Source organism: Lonchura striata, chromosome 10 (genome assembly GCF_046129695.1).
Source record: "Lonchura striata isolate bLonStr1 chromosome 10, bLonStr1.mat, whole genome shotgun sequence".
In the NCBI taxonomy this organism is placed as follows: domain Eukaryota; kingdom Metazoa; phylum Chordata; class Aves; order Passeriformes; family Estrildidae; genus Lonchura; species Lonchura striata.
Genome location: NC_134612.1, coordinates 19,858,089 through 19,880,546, shown reverse-complemented (window position 1 = coordinate 19,880,546; position 22,458 = coordinate 19,858,089). Strand labels below are relative to the sequence as shown.

The following is a 22,458-nucleotide window of genomic DNA, read 5'->3' as shown; positions in this document are numbered from 1 at the left end:
GTCACCTCACCTTTTGCCTTGATGATGGAAAATTGATCAGGCCTAAAGTACAAGTTCAATAGACAACCCCCTTGGTCCTTTGTCTAGGAGAATAGCTACCATTGAAGGCCATGAGCAGGTTGCTATTAATATGACAGCCTGCTCTATCTCCCACTGTAATTTATAATGAAATACCTAATCTCCATTATTTTGATCCAAGCAGGCGATCCCATGAAAAAGTCTTTTCATCCAGTTCCCAATGGCAGTTACATGAGAAATGGCAAACCAATAATTTTTGTCAAGTTTTTTAAGCCAACAGAAATGCTTTTCCACTGCTACAGTTTCAAAAGGCACAGATAAAGCTCATTCACTGAGATGAATGAAAAAGCCATCTGGGGTTTTTCTTTTTGACTTCCTTTCCTTTTCTCCATCCTTGTAATCAAATTTGAGCAAAATCAAATGGGGCTTTCTATGAAAGTACCTTTTGTTGATCTGAACGAGCTGGTAATTTACAAAATACCCTTCCTTTGTGAGGAAGGCTAAAGAAAAAAAGAATCAGTAGCTTTTAAAGCTGGGCCTTGGTGGGACTCTAAATGCAGTGAAAGCAGTCTGTGTTGAGAGATTGAAATGCATTTCAAAGCCAGGCCTGAGTCAGGGTACAGGGAAGAAAAAACCTATGTGCATTTTATAAGAAGAAAAACCTGAATGGGAAGGGGAAAAGAGAGAGAGGAAAAAATCTGGATAATACATTAATCATTATTTTGGAAATTGTCTTCCTTACTGACACATACTGCGTAACTAGTGATTGAGAACTTGGATTTTTGTTCTATTATAGGCATCTCAACATTTGTCTGTGCTGCTTTAAAGTTTGAGAGGCAAGGATCCTTGAACACTGCTGGACTATGTTTTAAATGTGTATATATATTTTTTCAACTTTGCTTTTTGTGGTTCTTTTTCCTTTTTTTTTTTTTTTTTTTAACCATGCCTGTGAAGTATTATGAGGAAAAATACTTGCAGGAAAGCTGAATTTATTCTTTTTGGCATGCTAATGTTTATTTTTATTGTTTCTCTGCTTACCAGATTTCCTAGGGGTAATTATTTCCCACTGACTCAGACCACAGGACAGTGTGAGCACGTAACAAATAGTAAGTTTATGCATTTTTTTATTATTTGTATTTTATGATTGATATGAAAAAGCTGAGAATGATTAATTGCAAATTCAGTATTTTAAGGATTTTATACAGCTGTATAAATCTATTAATGAGAAATATTGATGTGGTTTAATGCTTATCATCTCTGTTACTTACTATAACTGTTTAGTGAGCTAGAGATAAGTGCATTGTCCTGTGCTGAAGATAAAACAGCTTGAGAAATAAACATTAATTTGCATGTTGTATGCAATAATGTGAGCAAGCCTAGCCCACATTTTAATCTTTTCTTATTTAAAGGCTTGCTTAGAATGCAAAATGTTTCTCCCTTTCCAATTCTGTTTTGATTCAAGATATTAATGCATTTAAAAACAGCTTCCTGGCTGCACAATATAAAATATGACTGGCAATTTACAGAAATGTTGGCACTCATAGTAGAAATTTTGGTGTTAATTTTCATTTTTAAGAAAGAGTCTCATGTTATTTATACCTTGACTTGTGCTGTATTATGATAGGAAGAGAAAGGTATGATTGTTACTGATTTAAATCTGATTATTGTTGTTGATGAAGCACTGGTAAAATCACAGGGGCTTTTAGATCGTTTCTTTGAAAGGCAAAGCTTGTAAATGATGTAGAACTCTGAATTTTCTGTTATAAACTATTTTAGATGAAATGAGATGAGACATTTATTCTGTGTTCCTTATTCACGTGTGTGGACAATGTTGTGATATCCCTTAAAAAGCAGAGTATAGGAAACAGGCTGGGATAAGTCTTTTGCTTTTTAACATTACCAAAAATCCCAAGTCAACGTTTTAAAGTTTGAGTGTGGCTTCCATTAATTAGATGCCAAATTATTTAACAAATATCTTAGAGTATTTTCTTCTACATACCCTGACATCTGATTAAAGTGGAAAATGTCAAAAAGCTACTTTTGTGGCTGAATTAATTTCCCACTTCTAGTTCTTACTGTCCTATTCACTTTCAATTTCCTTCATGAATTGTTTTCTCACATGGTTTTGAGCCATTTGCTGCCTCCTAATGACTGACTTATAAAACAGCAAACATGGAAAAACTCCAAAAAACTTTTTCTGGAGCTGTCACTGCTGTATATTTTGTAATTATCTACCATTTTTTTCATGTATTTATTATTGATTAAGAAATTGGTGAATTTTTAATGATTCTGCTCTGTGATATTTTTAGCAGACTATCAGACTTTCTACCCCGGGAAGTGCAGGATAAATAAATGCCTTAATGGGAAACTTTCCTAAAGCTGAGTGGGGGAACAAAGACAGAAGTGATTGATTTTGTTTGGATCATGTCATTTAGACAATTTAAGAATCTCTGTTTTCCCAGGCTGGCATTCCAATGTCATAGGGCACTTCTCTTGGTAAATAATTTTCTCCTTCCCTCCCCCGTTTAAAAATCATAATTAGTCTTTGTTTAGTTTTCTGTTCTTTCTCCTTTAATACCCTCTTAAACTTTTAAGACATAATCTTCATCAAAGACTTTGTCAAACCTGTTGGGTTTTAATTGATTATTTAACAAATGAAGCAATTACAAAGCAAGATAAGGTCCCTCATGGTCTTATCTGTATATCAAGGCTTGTGTTCTTACCACAATGCAGCACCAGCCTGCTCAAGAAGTTTTGTGACCTGTCAAAATATAAGTATTCAGAGTTATATGGGACATAGAGAATATAGATTTTTCTTGATGTAATCTTTTCCCTCTCATGAGCTCTGTAAGCAGTACAAATGGCTTGAAGAGAGGGCTGAATAGAGCTCTGACTTTGCCCCCTGTTATTTATGTATATTTGTGGATACTCTCTAAACTTTTCCCTACAGGGAGTTGCACTCAGTAGCAGCACTGCATTTGTGGCTGAATGTTTGTAAACCACTGTAAGGCTCTTATATGTGGGTTGGATTTTACAGGAGAATCTTCAGCTGTGCTTGATTTTGAGATGCCGAGTTTTATGTTTGAACTTTTCAAGCTCAAACACATTTTGCATTAGAGTATGAGGAATTAGCATAATAAATTGCTTGCAGTAATTTTTTAAAATAAATGTCTTGATAATTTTAATCATCTGTTGGGAAGGCTTTATTGCAGGAAAAGCTCATAGCAACAAACAAATGCTTCATTTTTGAGAATGTATACTTAATTGATATGCATAATTTTTATAGTCTTTGATTTGAATCCTTGAGAGGAGCTTACATTAATGACACAATAAAATGGGGGACTGAAGTTATTTAATGAGTTAACAAGTACTTCCTCTGTTAGAGAACATAATCCAGTGCAGCATAAACTGAACAAGGAAATGTACACTGTGACAGGTTAGCAGTACCATGGGTGAGCTGCTGTGTCTGTTGAGGTGACTGTTGAAAACAATCAATAATTCTACTGCCCTAAGATGTTTAATCAGATGGTTTGGATGTTTAATGAGGCTGAGTTGGATGGGGATTGGAAAATATTTTCAATGGCATTTTTTTATCATCCTAAACAGTGAGAGGTGGGAACAAAGGACAGTAGTCCTGGGTCTCACGTGCCCGCTAAGGTTCTGCATTGCCTGCAAGGAACACTTTTCTTTCCAGATGAATTTTTGTCACTGAACATTAAAAGTGAACTTAGCCTTAGTGAATATACATAGCAGCTTATGAGAGCTGTATTCTCATAAAGATTATAAGGAAATGCAGATTTAGGCAGTGTCACATCTAGAGGAGTCCCTTGAAGAGATAAAGGAAAAAAGGCTACAGAAATATGTGGGATTGGAATGAGTATAGAGTGTTAAAGAAGAGATAAGAGAAGTTCTAAGAGTGGTGGATGTTGTTGGGGTAAGGAAAGGGCATTAACCCTTCCATGTCCCTGTGCCCAGGTCTTCTCCTCAGGGTCCTGACCACCTTTTAGATTGACTGTCCTGGGGTTGAGTGCTGCATTTAGTATAAATCAATGTGTGTATTCACATTAACCTAAAAACAGCAAGTTTTTAAAGTTGGTTTTCCCTCACTGTTGTTACAACACAGTGTGGTGAACCTAAAATAAAAACAAGCTTTTTGTCTGAAGCACTGAAGTGAGATTTCCCTCCCCTTCAGGCACTGATGAGCAAACCAGGGTCTGGCTGCAGTGCTGCTGGACAATCCTGGTTCTGTTCTTCTGCTGGCAATGCTTGGTGATCCAGCTTGGGGGATTGTGGCATTGCTGATCTCTGAAAAGTAAAGCAACATGAAAAGTAAAGTAAGAGTGTTCCCTTTTAGTCCATGAAGTCCATCCCTAAATATCTCAGGATGCTTACAAACTTCTGATGGTAATTTAGGGGTGGGACAGCAGGATCAATGCATTTAAGTAAAAATGCTATTGTGGTCACTTAGTTCTGTTTTACTCATGGAATTTCCAATACATTGTGAGTTTGGTGTAGTCAGGTCTGTAATGAAAACAAGATTTGCTGTTCGGCATGAACTGTGTGATGAAGTATATTTTAGGAGGGTTTTGTGTGATTTTTTTGGTGGGGGTTTTTAACACCTTATTCCTTGTGGTTTTATGGAGCACCTGCAAATTACCTCAAAATTCTTGATGTTACTTTGAGCACTTAGAAGGACATTCCCTGTAGTCATTTGGTCTGATTGTGGGTAGCAAATATTTCATGTTATATGAAGGGTGATACAGAAAGAGGTGTTCTTGGAGTATTTCTCTCTACAAAACAGTCCAATAAATTATTTTATATAACCCATTTTAATCCACCCAGACTAAGAATGTACAAGACTAGAGATAAAGTTTTCATCAGACTAGTCTGTTGAAAACTATCTTTTTATTTGCAAACATCTTGTAGAATATGGTGCCATCCTGTAGAGTAGTGAGGTTTGGATAACTGCTTTAAAATACTCTCTGCCAGTTTTATCCTTTGGAGCAAAATCACTGAGGGTCAGAGTGCTGGAATTTGTTGTAGAGAGTAAGTGCAGTAATGTGGCCATTGCCCCTATCAGCAATGCCTGGTTTAATATATTTTCTTCCCTTCCCTGCCAGCTGGGGGAGAAAAAAGGTTTATGTTATTCTTGTAGTTGTGCTGCATAGAGACCTTTTAAAACTGATCATTTGCTATTTAGCTGTTTCAAATGTCATAAAATATGTGGCACAATGGTACTAGCGGTTCTAGTCTTTTTATTTTCCTGGTTAATATAGCAGACCTGGGAGAGACACAGATAAATATTTGTGGCTTCAACTTCTTCAGGGGCTCCATTTTTAAGGGCATACCAGCAGCAACATGGAATTTTTCTGTACTTATAATTTTCTTGGACTTGGAAAGCTGGAAGATAAGAGCAGAGCTGTAGAAGGAAGGTGTGTTGTAACCACCCTCTGAAAAAGGGTTTAGATGTAAAAGTACTGTTTGCTTCAAGATTTTCACACTGCTAGCCTGCTTTTCACCTCAGAGGTGTCCACTGTGATCCCTTCTAGCTGGTTCAGGGAGTGGAGGATTGCACTCATTTTGTAAATGCTGAGCCACGTCCATTTCAGGATCAAGTGCTTGTGGCCCTGAAGATGGTATTGGTGATTCTGACTTGGACACATAACTCTGGGCAAAATAGTTTTGCTGCAGCCAGTCTGTAAAAGGTGGGGTATTTAGAATAGCCATCCAGGGCACTGTGTTTTATTGGATATAACCCATTCTTCATTCTTCCAGTGAGTATCCTGCTCACAGGGATACCTAAGTATCCAGACAATGTGCAGAAAAGCCACAATGGCACCTTGCCCATCCCACATTATGAGCACCTTTGCCCATCACATCTTCCCACTCAACCTGAAGAATTATGAAAAAAACATTTCACATGCTTGCTCTTCCTGTTTGGAAAGAAAGTGGTTTAAATCAATTATCCTGAGTTCAGCTGCAGTTAATTTTGGTTGGTAGTGAATTACATGCAGAAAGATCCCAAATACTGTTGCTTTATCACATCCATGTCACAAGGACAGTCTGCAGCAGATTGCAATATCTGTTTCTGGTACAAATGGCAGGAGTTTTTTTGTGGTGTAGCTGTTGTTCCTTGGCACTGTGTAACAGGAGCCAGAGGCTTAGAGAGGCAGCAGGGAAAGTCCTGCTGCAGTGGCAGCATCTTCCTGGAGCTCCAGTAGCCTCTTAATCCAACTCCTTAACAGTGCATGAGACAGTGGAGCCCCTCTGTTTGAAACAGAGTGCACCTGGTGCTAAATTGCTGTCTTAATGCATGGGGAGGGATAGCTGTGGCTGAATTTCACTAATGCTACAATCAGTTTCCACTAGACAAAGAAAAGATATCTTTTGAGCCTGAGAAAAATACTGTCTGTTAAAGGGCAAGCACAGACTGGTTGGGTGAAGTCCTTTCCCTGTTTCTGTGTCGTGGACAAAACCCCTGCAACTAATTTTGAGATCAAAACATGTCATGTTCATCTTGCTTTTTATGCACATAATACATTTTATGTATGCAACTGCATCTTAGATTCCTGTTTGCAATATACTGTAAATATCTGGGGAGAATTTGATTGAAATAATCAAAGTTCTAGACAAGAGGTTTATAGGGATGTTCCATGTTCTTTTTATTTTAAATGGAAGAATATTATGATGTACCAAGAATATGTCTTTTAGGGTTTTTTTAACTTTTTCTTTTTTTATATATATCTCTTTCCTACACTGTCTTGTCTTTCTTTACTGCTGTGTAACTCTGAGAGCTTTCTAGGTCACTGACTGGTGGCTTTGGTGTCTGTTTATATACTCAGTAACAGACCCAGTTCTTGACTGGAGATTCTAGGTGTTTCTGTGTCTTTTATCTGTGAAAGCAGACCAGTATTTTTATATTAGCCTTGTGCATGTGCATAGAAGTAATTGTACCAGGATAATAATGTCTGACTGGCAATCTTAGGTTCTATTTAAGTTTAGGAGATTAAGGCATGATAGATTCATGGGCAATAACAAATTAAATACTTTTTATGAGGCTAATGCAAGTCTTGAGTGTTGTGAAAATGTGCTAATAATAACATGGCACTATTTCCTTACTTAACCTTGAAGATCTGTGAACTTAATCTTGTGCTGCCAGTAAAATACTTCTGAATCTAAGGGGAGGTGGTGTAGCTGTGTGAAGAGCTTGGGAAATATTTGTCCACTTTCAAGACTTTATTTGCTCACTTCAGGGATGTTTGTTTGCTGTGAGAAGTGATTGTTGTTGCCCATTCTGTGGTTCACAAGATGTGTGATGAGCATTCTCATCATTCTTTGTTTCAAAAATAAAAAGGAATGGACTAAGAATATTAGACTGCATTCCATCTTGATTGCACTGTTGATAGACCTGACAGAGTGTGGTGGTGCCTCCTGAGTCAGAAACCTGGAGGTGGTTGAATTTCATTGACTTATGCATTCAGAGAGCATAAACCCTGTCCTTGTGCAAAAAATGCCCAGTTATAGTTTAAGGAAGCAAATCCTTGGGAGATCTCTGTTCTACCAGCTCTTGTGCTCTGATGTCTCCTGCTTCCTCTGCCTGAGCACCTCTGAGGCTTTTCTTGTGGAAGCTTTGCAGGGCAGCCTCTCTGGTGTCCATCAGGCCAGGTAGGTGTGAATTTTCTGATGCATGCTGCTTTCAGTCCAAGTCAGAAGCAGAAAAGGGAAATTTGGAAGCTATTTTGTAGAACAGCATGCAGACTAAATAATGTCTTGTACGTGTTGTGGCGTTTGAAGAAGGGAAAAATTAAAATAAGCAACAGAAACTGTAATCTGGATTTCCTGTGTTAAATGCACATGGCGAGGGGCTGAGGTGTCATTTTTGTTTTTTATAAATTTCTTCAATAATTTCAGCTTAAAAATGTTGCAACAGAAAAGTCCTTTTGAGTGTTTTCTCCAGTCAAGTATATTTGTCTCTGTGTATAGAAAAAGCACAGTCTCCATATGCAAGAGAATGTATGGGGAGATTGGTAGCATGCAAAAGCAGATATAGGAAATTGTTGAGTCAGTGTAAACTCTGAATGGATTAACAGCAGAGAGTCAAGTTAAAATCAATTTGATTTAGAACAGAATACACAACATCTTTTTTTGCTTACTTTCAGGAACTTGCCGTGTAAATTCAGCCTATTACAGATAAATGAAAGAGAGGAGTTCTAAAATGAAAAGTAGCTGTAATGCACAGATTGAATGTTTGGGTGGGAGTGAAAGTAGGAGTTACTGGGTTGGAACAGATTCCTTAAGATCTGTCACATCATACCATTAAAATAAAGAGCTAGACATAGTAATTTTAAAGGGATATTGTGTTGGGAGATATTAATGCAGTAAAATACATTGATGGATTCCAAACTTAAGGTCTGTTATGTGTTTTATACTGACATAATAACTGAGATAGCAAATACTTGCTGTGGGTACAGCATTACTTGTAAAAGGAAAGATTACAGTGTTAGGAAACTTTGATTCCATCAGCTCCCTGTGTGCGTGCTTGCAATTTCATTAGGTTATTCCTGCAATCTTTTTGATCAAATTTGTAATATAATCAAAGAACTTAATGAAATTCCTGTATTCTTTCAGTTTTTACATGCTTAGCAGCTGCAGTCCTCATGTGAGAAGGCCAAAAGAGGCAGAAATTGCCTCAATTTCTTTCGTTCTGCCACAGAAATTTTAATGGTCATGGGCAACTCACTTCTTTTGTCTGTTCTCCACTTATATCTGGTCTCATAGAGGTAGTATTTTGATGATAATTGCACAAATATTTAAAACCTATGGATAGTAGTGTTGTATAAATGATCAAGATTTTAGCTACAGCAGAATATAAAACTGAACAGTACTTTTCCACAGCCAGGCGCTTTATTCTGGATGTGTTTGTTCCTACCTGGTTCCCCACCCTGTCTCACCTGGGCACCTCACTGTCTGTGCCTGTACTTGCTGTGTCCCACCTTCCCACTTTATTGTGGGGCCCTTGGATGTGGAAAGCAGGGGATTTTTCTTAATGTATCCCAAAACATCTGAGAGAGGGGTGAATTCAGCTCAGTTGTCCCAGCACTAAATTCTGATCCAGCCTTCCTCTCTCTTCCATGGAGAGCCCATCTCAGGCTCCCTGTGAGACTCTGGAAAGTCTTTGCTGGCTGTTCCACTTGGGGCTGGTAAATCGCTTTGTTGTATGTCACAAAAACATAAATAACTGGGAAGAAACATGACACCTGGATTTTCTGCAGTGCAGAATTACACCTGGTATATCATTAAGGTGGTGCAATATGCATCTAAAATTATATATAAAATATCTGAATTTTAAAGCAATATTTATTTCTTGTTCTTCCTTTTCTTCAATGTTTTATAAATTGTATCAAGGAACAAAACCACTTTTAAAACCCCTTTTTTTAAGGAAAGAAGAAGAGACACTTTTTAAATGAATGTGAAGGTTATGATATATATTTAACAAAGACTGGGAACTTGGAAGTGTAGACAGCCATTGTCTTGTCTTAACCCAGCCTTGTGAGTAAAGGATAGAGTGTCAGATGTAACTTTGAATTTTCCTGGCTTCTGTCACTTCACATCACAACCTTAGCATTAGTAATATACATTTTTTTTGTTGAGGAGCAAAAGCAAAAATGTATTTTGACTAGTAAAATTAAGAAGATGACATGTAAATCATAGAAGTTCACTGTGCAACAGTAATGTGTGTCATTTTTTAAAATGCAAGTGTAATTCTGAGTACATGGTAACTACTATCTATAGCTACAGAAATATCACCACCTCCTGCCTTTTGGCAAGAAACTGTATTTTAAGTTTTATATATAGATTACACAATGACAGAGGATAAAAACTTCTAGCTGAGCATTATACTTTAGTACAGAACAGGAACTAAATATAGTCACTGTGTCATCACAGCAAGGTTGTTTTGTGACAAAAATACAAAAAACAAACCAGCAGTCCATTGCTGCTGTTACACCATCATTAGAGACAGATGAAATTGGCCGTAGAAGCAGCTGACTACAGGAGATCCTATCAAGAGTGGTAACAATTGAACCTGAGCAATGGCATTTCAGCCACTGGCACCTGTTCTGTTAACTCTCAAATTCTTCTCATTAATCTGCTTTGAACAGAGCTTGGAGATGTCAGACTCCAAGGGGAGTGATGCACCCTTTAATGAGCCAAAGGAGTACTTTTGGCTACTTTTTCCTTGAATGCAGCAGCTCTTCTGGCCTGCTGGCAAGAGTTTGTACTTCCCCTAAGGAAGCAGGAGCTGAACCCGTTTGCAAAGCAAGAAGAGAGCAGAAACCTGATAGCTCAGGATGGCTGCCCTGTTCTTCAGCTCTGAGCTGGTCCCTGGCCTTTGTCTTCCCTCTCCCCCTCTCCTCTTCAGTATCAAGAGGAGGAAAGGGCTTGAGGACTGAGACTGCAGTTTTCATCCCAGTGCAGCTATGGGAAAAGTTAGATTGTTCCAAGGGCTGGGTGAAGGTGGGTAATTGGGAAAGGGAAAAACTGGCCCGTTTCTGGCCAGGAAGATGTGCAGACATTAATGAATTTAAGATTTACAATGGGTTTCTGAACACCATGCCCTGAGTAGTCTGCAAGTAAATGTCTGTTAGGAGCTTGTGTAAAGCTCTGTTGAATCAGGACTATTGGAGAGTGTCAATGATGTGATTTTTCTTACACAAGCAGAGCTGCTTGGAAAAAGCAAGAATAAACCATTATAACTTGCATTTTTGTTTTAATTGAGGTTTTTTTTAATTGGTGGGCTCATTGAGCTATGATATAGAACAACTGGGTCAAGTGCTGGGAGTCAGTTCTGAGCTGTCCTGTTCCTGTTGCATTCAGCCAGCAGGTAAACTCTCATCTGAGGTTTCAGAACCTGATCTGCCCCTCCCATACTAGGGCTTTACCTTTCCATGAGAACATTTCCCATTTGCTGAATCATGATACATCTGCAAAATAGAGCAATTTAAATTTAAATGGGTGGTACTTCCGACTAGCACATTACCAGGTGATTATAGACCCCCTTCCTCTGGGGTATGAGAGTGTAGAACTCTTCTAATAAATGATGACTACTTTTACAAAATCTGGGCAGGGTTCTACTGGGGGAAATTCAGCATTAAAAGGAGCATTATCACCTCTAGCACCATCTTGTGTTTTCTCTTAAAATGAAAGGGGAAGAGGGTGTCTTGAGCTCTGCCACGAAGTACAGAGACTGACCTGTAGGTGTGTTAGTCACTCTGAACATGCCACGGACAAACATGGAGATTTAACCACAGAGTTATTTCGGCAGGAGCCTAATTAGGCCTGCTGAAGAATAAAGAAAGTTCTGGCATGATTTAGTTTGTGAGAAATAAGGGATGATTTGCCAAGCTTGAGGAAAACATGCTGGCAATTCTTCAGGCTTTAGTTGTATGGCTTTTTAAATTACATATAAACCCTGTCAGAGGTTTGGTTCTTTTGTGCATCTGGACCATAGCACCTGTTTGTGATGTGGTTTTCTTTTTTGTTTTACTGTTGTTTGGTTTTCTTCACTGAGACTCAAATTCACAAAGATATATGCCTGCTTAAATGTAATTTTCCTAAAAAATATAATTAACTTTGGAAATCTGCTCCTAAGAGCCTGATCCTGTAGGAATCATGACACATCCTAGTCCTGCTGCTGGAGCCAGTGGAGTCTTACTTCATGTGTGGAGTAGGAAAAGGTCACACACAATGCAGGTTCTCTGTCCTGTGTGTGAGCTCAGGAATCACCATGGTTACTCAGCCGCTGTTTCGCGTGCGCTCTCTCGCTCCTTCTATTTATTTATTTTTTTACTTGCATTTTTTGTATTATGTTGAAGGCAGATCCTAAACCTACAGTGTAAAACAATTTTCTTTAGGAAACAGTGGCAGGAGCCTTTTGAATGCTGATTGCTTTGCAGCAGTGATGTATCCATAAGAGCCAGGGAGCAGCCGGGTGCTGGAGCTGCTGCTGGTCACCCAAGCGTGGCTCTTGACCTCATCCCTGCCTGTAAAATGAGAATTGTTTGCTTTATTAATATAAAATAGTTAGTTTGCATCACCATTTTCATCTTATGATGGGATTGTACATTTTCAACAGTGGCAGCCTGTTGCCAAGATGTTAAGTTTTGCATAATTTAGGAGTGTCTGTTTGGTACTGAGGGGAAAGACTTTCAGGACTGAAGTGACTTGGTGCTCCTGTTTATGATGTAGCTGTCCTGCTGTCACGTAGCAATTCAGTGCTTTAGTGCCTGCTGAATGGTAAAATATTATCAGTGCAATCCAACACCACAAACATATTTTTATATGTAATTTTAAGACAAAACAAAGAATCATGCCTAAGATTATTTTTTTCCAAGTAAAATAAATATTCTTGTTCATCAAATATATCTTCCTGCTTCTGCTTCTTGATCATGTCACAGTGGCAATAAAGGGAGGGCAAACAGCCATGTGAGCTTGTCATTATGCAAATTTCTCAGCAACGAAGTTACTGGTAGATAAAGTTCTGTAGAAATATTTTAGTTTCTAATTTCTCTTTAAGCACCACAGCACTCATGTGAATCTGTGGAAAGTTAGGCACCAAATTAAGAGTTGAACTGCCTTTGTGTGTATGGAAAATAGAGCTGTTTCAAGTATTTCTGAGAGTGTAGGTGATAAATGTTGCTTTTTTTGGTGGCATCCGAGTTTAGTTTGCTGATATGTGGTTGTTTTTAACAACATGTGGGAATGTAGGTGACCTTGATTTTCTTGCTATAGCCTTGAGGGACAGATTGATACTGTGGTGTATTTGGAGAATTATTCTTACCTGCATGGAAACAAATACAGTACTGCTACTATGCTGTTTTGGTCTTATCTTGCTTGCTGCACTTAAGCCATTGGGTTTATACTACTGCATTTATAATGTAGGTTTACCAGTTAAAAAAAAAGGGAAGCCAAGATTTTGCAACAAGCTAAAAGAAAAGTTAATGGGAGGAAAATTGTTCAGCTGAAAAATAGAAACATATTGTTCCCCTGATGCTTTAGAGAAGATTTTGAGCAGTGCTTGTTTGGGAAAGAGGATAGTCATGGAAAATAGGAAGTAGGATTTTTAATAAGGAAAGTAATGATGGAAAACAACCAATAGGAATATGGACAGGTAAAGAATAATTAGAGATCCTCTTTAAATAGCATAAGAGTGAGAATTTTTTGCTCTGTTCATATCATTCTGTGTTGTGCCTTTTGCTGGGATTTTACACATTAAGATTGCCACGTATTGCTTAGTATTGTTAATACTCAAAATCCTGGCAAAAGGTTGACATTGTAATGGCTCTAAAGGACCCATTTCAATGTAAATCCTAAGGGTCTATCAATGTGCAGGGGATTTATGTGGGTGAGTCCCATTAATGGTAATGGGACTTATGTGCGTAAATCTCTTCTGCATTGATGGGAAAATAGACTCCTTAGTATGCAAAGTCTCATTTGAAATCAAAGAGCATTTGCATAAGATCCATACATGGCATGGAACTCTGTGTGTTAAAAACAGTATGAAAAGAAGATAATACACCTTAACTACTTTAGTGAATAAATACTAGTGTAAAAGGAGTATTCTTGATACTACGTATTTTGTTTTAAAAACTGCAACAATATTTACGCAATTATCTCCAACCCCTAGAAACCAGAATAATTACCTTTTTATTACCGTGGATGACTGCTTTTTACACGAGTTTAGTTGAGCAAAATAATTACGTGCCATTGCAGAAATTTTGCACCGAGCTCACGTCCCAACTTTCTGCGTGAAACGTTTCCTTTTGGACAACTTGGAGCGCGAGTAAAGAACCACGAGAGCTTTGCAGGCCCGGTGCTGCAGTTCGCAGAGGCTGTGTGTGCATGCCACAAATACTCCGAGGGGTCAAAAATCAGAGAGAAATTCTCTGTCCGCGCTTTGTCCCGGGGGATTTCCCTCGGCGGGAGGAGCGGCCGCGCTGCCACCAGGTGGCGCTGTTGGCAAATGTAACATTAACGGAGCCGGGCCTTGGGGCGGGCGGTGAAATTTCGCTTTTCCAGCCAAGTTCCAGCAAAGTTAGTTAGTTAGAGCAAACTTAGTTAGAGCAAACTTAGTTAGAGCAAACTTAGAGCAAAATTCCAGCTCCTGCTGGCAGCACCCACTCTGTGCTCTGCTGAACTGTTCCCTGCGTGCTGCTTGCCCTGGGCGCTCCAGTGGAGATGCTGCAGCAAAGTGATAGGGCAGCCAGGGAATAGCTGCAATATTCATAATCTGCTTTGGTCTCTGCTGCCTGTTATCCAGGCTTTAAAAGCTAAGCATGAGCATAAAAAGTTTGAGGATTCTGATATTTCTGTGGTTTTGAAGTGGGAGGAAGTAATTTAGTTTGCTGATGCAGACAAAAAAGTAGAATGGTCATTCTTTTCAATGGGGAGAGGAGCCTGGATTCAGGGAGAAGCTTAAGGAGGGAGTTTTGAGTGCGTGTGACTTTGCAAGGTTTCATCTGCCTGCAAGAAGAAAAGCTAATTTATGTCTCCTGTAGTACCTCACCTCAGGAATTGGTATTGACCCTTCCAATAAGACGTTTCTCATACTCAGGGGCCCTCTAAAGAAAAATAGCAGAGTTGAATGTATATCAATATTAAGCATATCTGCTTTTTCGTGTTCAGGATGAGTTTATCAAATTATGAACTCATTTGTTATTGATAGGAAATTGTTGAATCTGTTTTCCTTTACTGTTTATGCAACAAATATTGATCTTGCCACTCTTATGACACTAGCCAGTGCATACTGAATAATTAAGAGTTGCTCTGGGAATTCAGCTTTAAATAACTGTTAACAAGCATTACTGAGTATAATAAACCTCTCCAAAGCTCCCTTTTATTTGTTGGACAGAAAAATAGTAGTTCATGGTTTACATATTTTTAGATGCAGAACTTCTGTGTATTTATAGAGGATGGTGTGTGAATGGCACAGGTGAAAGCAATTTTTCCAGTTTTTCAAGGAGTTGATACTTCTGTGTGCATTGACTTCTGTCTTTCCTATGCAGCATGGAATATGAATTTATCCATCCTGATTATGGAGTTCCTAGAGGACACTTAGATGGTGGACCAAGTCCTTATTTAGAATGATGACAGCTATTACGACATAAAGCCAGATTACTTTTATTTACTTTTTTTTTAGTTTTATATGGAATAGTATCTCACTACTTTTATTAAAACCTTATTGCTAAATTCTCAAGCTCATGTGTTTCCTACAAGGTGATTTTGATAACTAGATGGTTTATGATATTGCAAAGTAAAAGAAATTAAACACACAAAAAGGTTTTAATTTAGAACAAATGCACTTATAGGGCTCATATATATAGTTATATATATACTATATATATACTATATATATAGTTATATAGTTGTAGCTAAAAAGGCACCATTTCTTGTGTTCTGAATGAATTGGATTAACTTTATTTTAGTAAGTTTTATGACTCAGTAACATTTTATTTGCATATGTCATAATGAGACTGATTTTCTTAATGCATGCAGGTCTAAGTCTGGATACATGGATAAAATTTGGATACATGTACTATTTATATGGGGAGGAAGAGTTCCTTCTTTTGTATGTCTGTGTATTTTGTTTTTTCTGCTTCCTAAAGACTTGCTTTTTTGTTAGTTCTTTCCCATTAGAAACTTATGGCACATTATAAACCCACATTTTCAGCCCTCTCTGTCTTTCTTCCTTAAATTTTTATTCTTTCAATTATTAATAACAGTTTTGTAAAGAATATCTGTAGCTCGGGGAGGAGGGGAAGGCAGGGACTGGAGTGTTATTCTGTTCTGGAAATTTGGCAACATCATCTGTTTTGAATAATGACTTTAGCAATGAAATCCTTGGAAAGATTTCCGTTGTTCTTTTGGCAATTTATTTTGCTTTGAAGAACACAAAAGCTTTTGTGTCCAAAGAACCCTGCTTTTAGGTAAGAGAATATACAGAAGTGATCTGATACTGGGTTTAGTGTATTCTGGAGTTTTGTGTAACTCTGACCAGGAAAAACTCATCTTTGGAAGCAGACTTAGCCCTGAAGCCATCTGGAAATGTGGTGATGGGCCTGAGAAATCTCAGCTTTGTGATGAAAACTGAGAGATCTGAGTCCTGGAGAATCAGCAATGAAACTAGAAGGGTGATGATGAAGGGAATCCATAAAAGTGCTGGCTGTGATTTTTGTAGTCCAGGTTTGAAGTGATGCTCCCAGCAGCCAGCACTAGAACTGTGCTCAGGGGCCTTGCTTGGCCTTCCAGGAACTGCAGTCAGCAGGGGGTGAGAAATCAACATGTGAGGCTAACATGGGATTTTTAAAAATTAAATTCTGTCTGAATCTGTTGTGTGATGGCCATATTTTTCTTATCCAGAACAGTATGGAACAATACTATGATGCAATGGTAACATATGAATATATTGCATTCCTGTCTTGAGATAATCCCACAATTATCCTGCAATACAAATTTGTAGGATAAACAAATAAATACTACTAGAGTCTTCTATTTTCTTTAAGATAAATTAATCATCTTTTCACCCCTACCACCTTTGACATAGTAAAGTTATTAAGGAATAGGCCATTATGAAAGTACCTTTCAATGCTACCTTCTTCCTGTTCTCTTGGATAAAGCCCATTGTACAGCCTGAATGCATAAAAGCTTAAACCCTGTGTCTTCATTGTTTTGAATGACTTGTGGGTGAAATCAAACCTGTTCTTCTACTGTGAGAACCTGGGAGTCTTTGAGCATTGATGAAATTATGACATCACTTTACTTGTGAGGGTAAGAAAAGGTTATGGCTCTCTCTGCCTTATGGTTTCTTGTAATTGCTGCTTTTTAGATGGCTGCTCAAATAAAGAGTTTGAACCTTTTTGCATGGCTGTCTCTGGATTTGTTGTTCAATGTACATGTGATCTGGTAATAGAATTTACCATTGCTTTTGTGTCTTCAGCAGTAGTTGAAATGAGCCACAGCTTGGATGGTGAGGAGAAGAAGTGTCAAAAATGCTGGTGCTCTAACCCAGAATCAATTATTGCAAACAGTCTGTGGAGATGGCCAAATATTTATTTTGAAAACAAGCAAAGAAAAAATAACTAAACCAACTTTATATAAATGCAGCTTTTAATTAAATCATGTATCTTCCTGGTTTCTAGACTTTTGAAGAAACATGTCATTTTTTTTCTTCTTAAAATAGTACAAACTGCTAACAAATTTAGTAGTTATTGTTCAAACAATAAGTTATTGTTAAAACCTACTTGAAATAATGTGCAAATCCCATCTTTCCAGTAATAGTAGTTTGTTAATTAGCAGAGCTACCCAAATACTGAGATTGTGATTAAAATGGCTCTGAGTAGGAGGTGGTAATGATGCCTGCTTTACAACACATTATAGGCAGTGCTCATTAATCCTGACAATAAGAACCACAGATGTGTGCTTTTAAAAAAAAGGCAGTGGTGAGAAGAATCACCTTGAATTTGACCAAGTGCTGGAGTCTGTAAATTGTGGTTCATTTAATTTCTTAATATTCACAAAGTAGCTACCACATTTGGGTGGTGGTTATTGCAGACACTGAGAGGAACTGGGAGGAACTTTGCTGGTGGCAGTGAATGCTGTGGTGCCCAGCTTGGGCAGCTGAAGCCCTGCTGGGTGTGGTTACATGGACTGCAGAGGTACCATTTGGGGAAGAAACAACAATGGAAGAAATGACCATTCCATTTCTGCTGTTGTAAAAAAAATAAGTTCATGCACAAACATTTTCTGTCCTGAAGAGCTGTGAGGGGTTTTGTGTGTTTGGGTTTTAACTTGCCTTGGGGAACTTGAGATGTGCATTTGAAGAGAGCTTGTAGGAATGAGACAGAAATAATCAGACTTCTTTAAAGCTGGGTATCCCCTTCCATTCATAACAAGAAGGATATTTTTATTCTTTGTTTCCTTTCAGAGCACATTTACTTGATGAGATCCAGTGGACTTGATCTTAGTCCTCAGTCAAATCTGTAGAGAAACACAAAAAGAATTAATCTTTTCTCTCATGGCCTCAACACTATCATCTGTACTAAATAGAAGGACTTTTTTTAGGGCTCCGATTTTGGTTGTCTTCTGGTAGTTTAGGGGTTTGTCTGAGGAGCTCTTGTAGTTCTGGGAGCCTGAGTTTCAGGGCTGAGAATTGAATGGGATACTCTACTGTTTTAGAAGATGTCAAATTTGTCTTATTGGATGACCAGTAAAGATATCATAGACCAGATAATTTTGTGTGAGTAACTGAAAGTAAGGCTTTATTTTTGTCATGGTGGATATATCCAATTTTAGGATAATGGAAGGAGTGACTAGTGTTGTCGTATCCATCTTTTTTAAGGTGGCTAAGTAATACTAAAACAACAAATGATTTTAGATTTTATTTTCTAGACATTATCTGGACGGGAATTGCTAAAAGATACAACTTCTTTGCCTCTATCCAGATTAAGATGATTGAGAGATGGGAATGTCCACCTTCTCTACAATCATAACTCGAATCCAACAATAATTTGTGCAATTATAGATATGTCTGGAATTTGTTGTGCTCTATATCTATCTTCCCAAGGATGACTAATGTGCTTAGAGGATTGTGCATGAGTGCTTGGCATTCTATAGGTTTGATACAAGGAAGGGGGTAAGGTCTTCATACAGTTTTCTGAGCACCCTCATGTATCATCCAGAGACACCAGCAGCCCCATTCCTGCTGTGTGTTTTGCAGGATACTCTGTGTATGTGCTTAAAAAATGTCATTCCTCGGGATATTATCAGAAGACCAGGTAAAATGTAAATTATGAGTAGCCAAATATATATGTGGAGTCTTCAGTTCTGCTGGTGGGATGGACCACCTTTCTTTCAGGAAGCAGGTGAGAACCCTGTGTGTTTTTCAAGAACATTATTTAATCCCTCATGTGCATTTGGGTGGGAGTAGGAAATACCCATGGGAAATCTGGAACAAGATCTCATACAATTAGGGGACATAGTGAACTGGAAATTTATTTACTTGCACCTTGAAGGGGTACAAGCAAATTACTTGAGCAAACCCTTCTGGTATTCAAAACTCAGGTTTTATGAAGTCTCTTTTTTTTTTTTTTTTCTAAATGACTAAGAGTTTTTAAATTAATCTTCTCAAAACTCCAGGTGAGAAATTTTTAAGTGGTGTGCAGTTTCTTTGTTTTGTTTCTGTAAGTTAGTGAGTTTGATTTATTTTAAGAAAGTGTTTGCAGTCATAATTAACCAAGATATTAAGCTTACTGTTAATTACACAAATTGGTGTGAATATCTGATTGGGTCCTGAGAGGGTTAGATTTTTCCCAGCTGTGAGAAGTGACATTAAAAGATGGATAATTTGTAATTTAACTGCAGGAGTTAAAGGAATTTGCAATAAAAATATGAATGTCTTTGCTTCTAAACTTCAATAGCAAAATGTTTTATCATCTTGGGTGGCTTTAATACACTGGTAGTATAATGGAGAAACTAAATTGTATATCTGTGGTGGACAGAGGGCAGGACCTTCCTCTCTTGCGGAAAATACTGATTTTTTTGGAAGAGTGAAGAAGGTCTGACTACATACCTATGTTCTGTAAAATCCCATAAAATTACCCCATCCTTTCAGGGCTTTTTTGTCATGCTTTGCAGAGGATCAAGAAGGAAGAACACACATAGTAACTTCTGAGGCATGAAAGGTTGATTCATTACCTGTTTTCAACTGACACTCTCTATTAATTTTCTAGTTTTTTTTTAAATTTGCAGAATAATTTCCCCATTTTCTGTTGGCATTTTCAGTGCAATTCAATTCAAGACCAGGTCTGAAGTAGACCTTGCTTTGAGGGGAGTGTAAGGAATGGGTCAGACAACTTCCCAAGGTTTACTGCCACCGAATTTATCCTGTGATTATTGTTCATCTGTGTTTGGTGCCAGTATACTAGAAATCCCCTCTGGCCCTGGGTTCTGCAAATAATTGTAATGTCCTGGTATTTACAGAGGACTCCTTTATTATATGAAGCATTCATCCTGAGGCCCCATTCAATGAATTTTCTGGATTTCTTAGCATTTTTGATTATTTATTTTTCAAGAGATAATAAGAGGAAACAGGATGCTCTGTTTAGCTTTATTATTTTAAGAAAGTTCAGGAGTTGCATGTGCTGATGGGTGATTTCAGAAAACTAAGAATAATGAGGGGTTTTCCTCATTTCCTTCAAACAGTTAAAATGTATGACTAAAAAACTGTGTGAATGGGAAAGTGAAATATTTTTGCTGGGTTTGGACTTATATAATTTTGTACCTCTCAAATGGATTTGAGAGACTTCACTGAATTGTCATCTTCTCTCTCTAGAGTACTAAACCTGTAATTGTGGTAACTGCCCTAAATTTGGCTTCTGCTGCAGGATTTCTCTCCTGTTGTGGCTGATTCACTCTCTGGAGTGGATTGAGCACTAATGGTGCCTATCCCAATGACATCTGGCCAGATGTTGAGTTCCCAGCATATGGCACATGTGAGTGTGAAGGATGTCCCCATGCCTAGGAAAATAAACTCAAAGGATGTTTGGGAACCAATAATATGTAAATACAAAATGTGGTGATTGTGTTTGGTTGGTCTCATTGTAGGGGTTTTGTTTATTTGTTCATTTATTTATTCATTTATTTATTCTTATTTTCTTTATAATAGAGTTTTCTGCCTAGAAAGGCAGTTGTCTCCCAGGAGTTTTCTGTGAGGAAAGCTCTTGTGCCTGCACAGCACCTCTACCCTGCAGCCTCTCACATTTCCAGCAGATATTAGTTCTCTGAAAAACTCCTTGATATTGCAGTACATTTTAGTTTTCAGCTATTTCTGCTACTTACAGTTTTAAATTATTTATTTTCCTTTCTTTCTCCCTTGGATATTTGTGAAGAAAAACTACAAAAGAAATACCAGTTATTCTGTTACAGGAAGGTGGTTTTCAAGTTGCCATTAAGTTGCTTGGAAATTTCTAGAACTATAATATTGAAAATCTAGAGATAAAGGGAAAAAAAATCCTTCTTATGACAGTGGCTTCATTTTTTTTTTTTCTAATTGCTTTTTCTGGTAATTTTTCTGTTGCTATATTAGCCAGTGCTCTCTTAGTTTTGAGTCAGACAGGTAAATAAAGAATGCTAAAAGACTTGAACATGTCAGAAAGGTTTTGGAGTATAATGAATTCTATGGCAAGAAATCACCTACATATTAACTACCACATATTGTCAATAAGGCTAATGTTGATGCTGCATATAAATGCCTGAATCAAATGTGTTATAATGTATATTCTCAGCTTTATAAAAATTTAAATGTTACAACAGTAAATCTGTTTGGAGAAGAACATAAGAAGAACCAAAGTACTACAATGAAAATATCCAGTGTTTCAGTTAATTCAAAATAAATGGGGAAATTAAATTTAAATATTTTTAAAGAGTCCTTGAATGGTTTGTTGATTAGAAACTAATGTAACTCCTTGTCTAAGATAAAACACCAAACAGGCAGCAGCTGCTGGTAATTGGTGCAAGTAATTGTAGAGCCAATAAGTTGAAGAAGTGCTTATTAAAAGAAACTGCCTTCCTATCTGCTTGTAAGTTCAATTGAGTAATGCACTCTACATGTGGTCTGACGGTACGTAAATTATACACCTGATTTAAAACCACTCCATCCATAAGAGCTCCTGTTTTGCTCATCCATAAAAATTTTACTTTCTTTATTACTAACTACTTGCAGCAGCATATGGCATAATATCTATCAAATTAGGCTTTGAGGACATCTTAGACTGGCACCCTGCTGGCTTGGAACATGTGCTTAATGCACATTGCAGCGGGTTTAACCCCTTGAGTGCCCCGGGAAAGGCTCCCAGCTCTCCTGCAGGAATGCCCATGTGGCCCCCGGGCACAGCCTGGCATCCTGCTGGTCCCTGGCATTCCTCAGCAGGGATGGAGGGGCCTGCAGTGACTGCTGCACAGGCAGAGTTTCAAAGGATTGAGTCTCATTCCAAAGGAACTTCCAGGCTACAACTTCTTTGTTTGGACTTGAAGAGAAAATAAATGAATCTTAGAAGACTTGTAATTCAAACTTGTAAATTTGTTTAAGTTTAAATTTGAAATTAAGAAATGCTGCTCCTTCAGCATTTGATTCTGCATACATATTTTTCTTGGAAAAAATCCATTTATATTATGCAATTATCTTCTAGTAAAAATTGAGGTGTTGTTGTACATCCGTCACACAGAGGATTTCTGTTCACTCTTTTGGCCTGCTCCTAAAACAACAAGACAATTGTGTCCTCCCAAATTCTGATTTTGTCTTCAACTTACAACAAACTATTTACACTCATCTTTGTTCTTAAGTATTCTGTAAGATATCCTGTTGTCTACAGACCTGAAAATGTTTTG

At 37.7% G+C, this 22,458-nt stretch overlaps 1 protein-coding gene across 6 annotated transcripts in view; it reads left to right on the top strand.

The window, feature by feature from the left end:
• LOC110477604 (uncharacterized) overlaps positions 1-22,458 on the top strand; it is a 271,546-nt gene that overhangs the window by 25,305 nt on the left and 223,783 nt on the right. For all 6 annotated transcript variants that reach the window (XR_002466610.3, XM_077785724.1, XM_077785722.1 and 3 more), the window contains exon 2: positions 1,060-1,124. Coding sequence is in view for 1 of the 6 variants with exons in the window: in XM_077785717.1 (XP_077641843.1) it covers positions 1,060-1,124 (65 nt within the window). In the remaining 5 variants the exon portion in view is untranslated. The remainder of the gene's footprint in view (positions 1-1,059; positions 1,125-22,458) is intronic.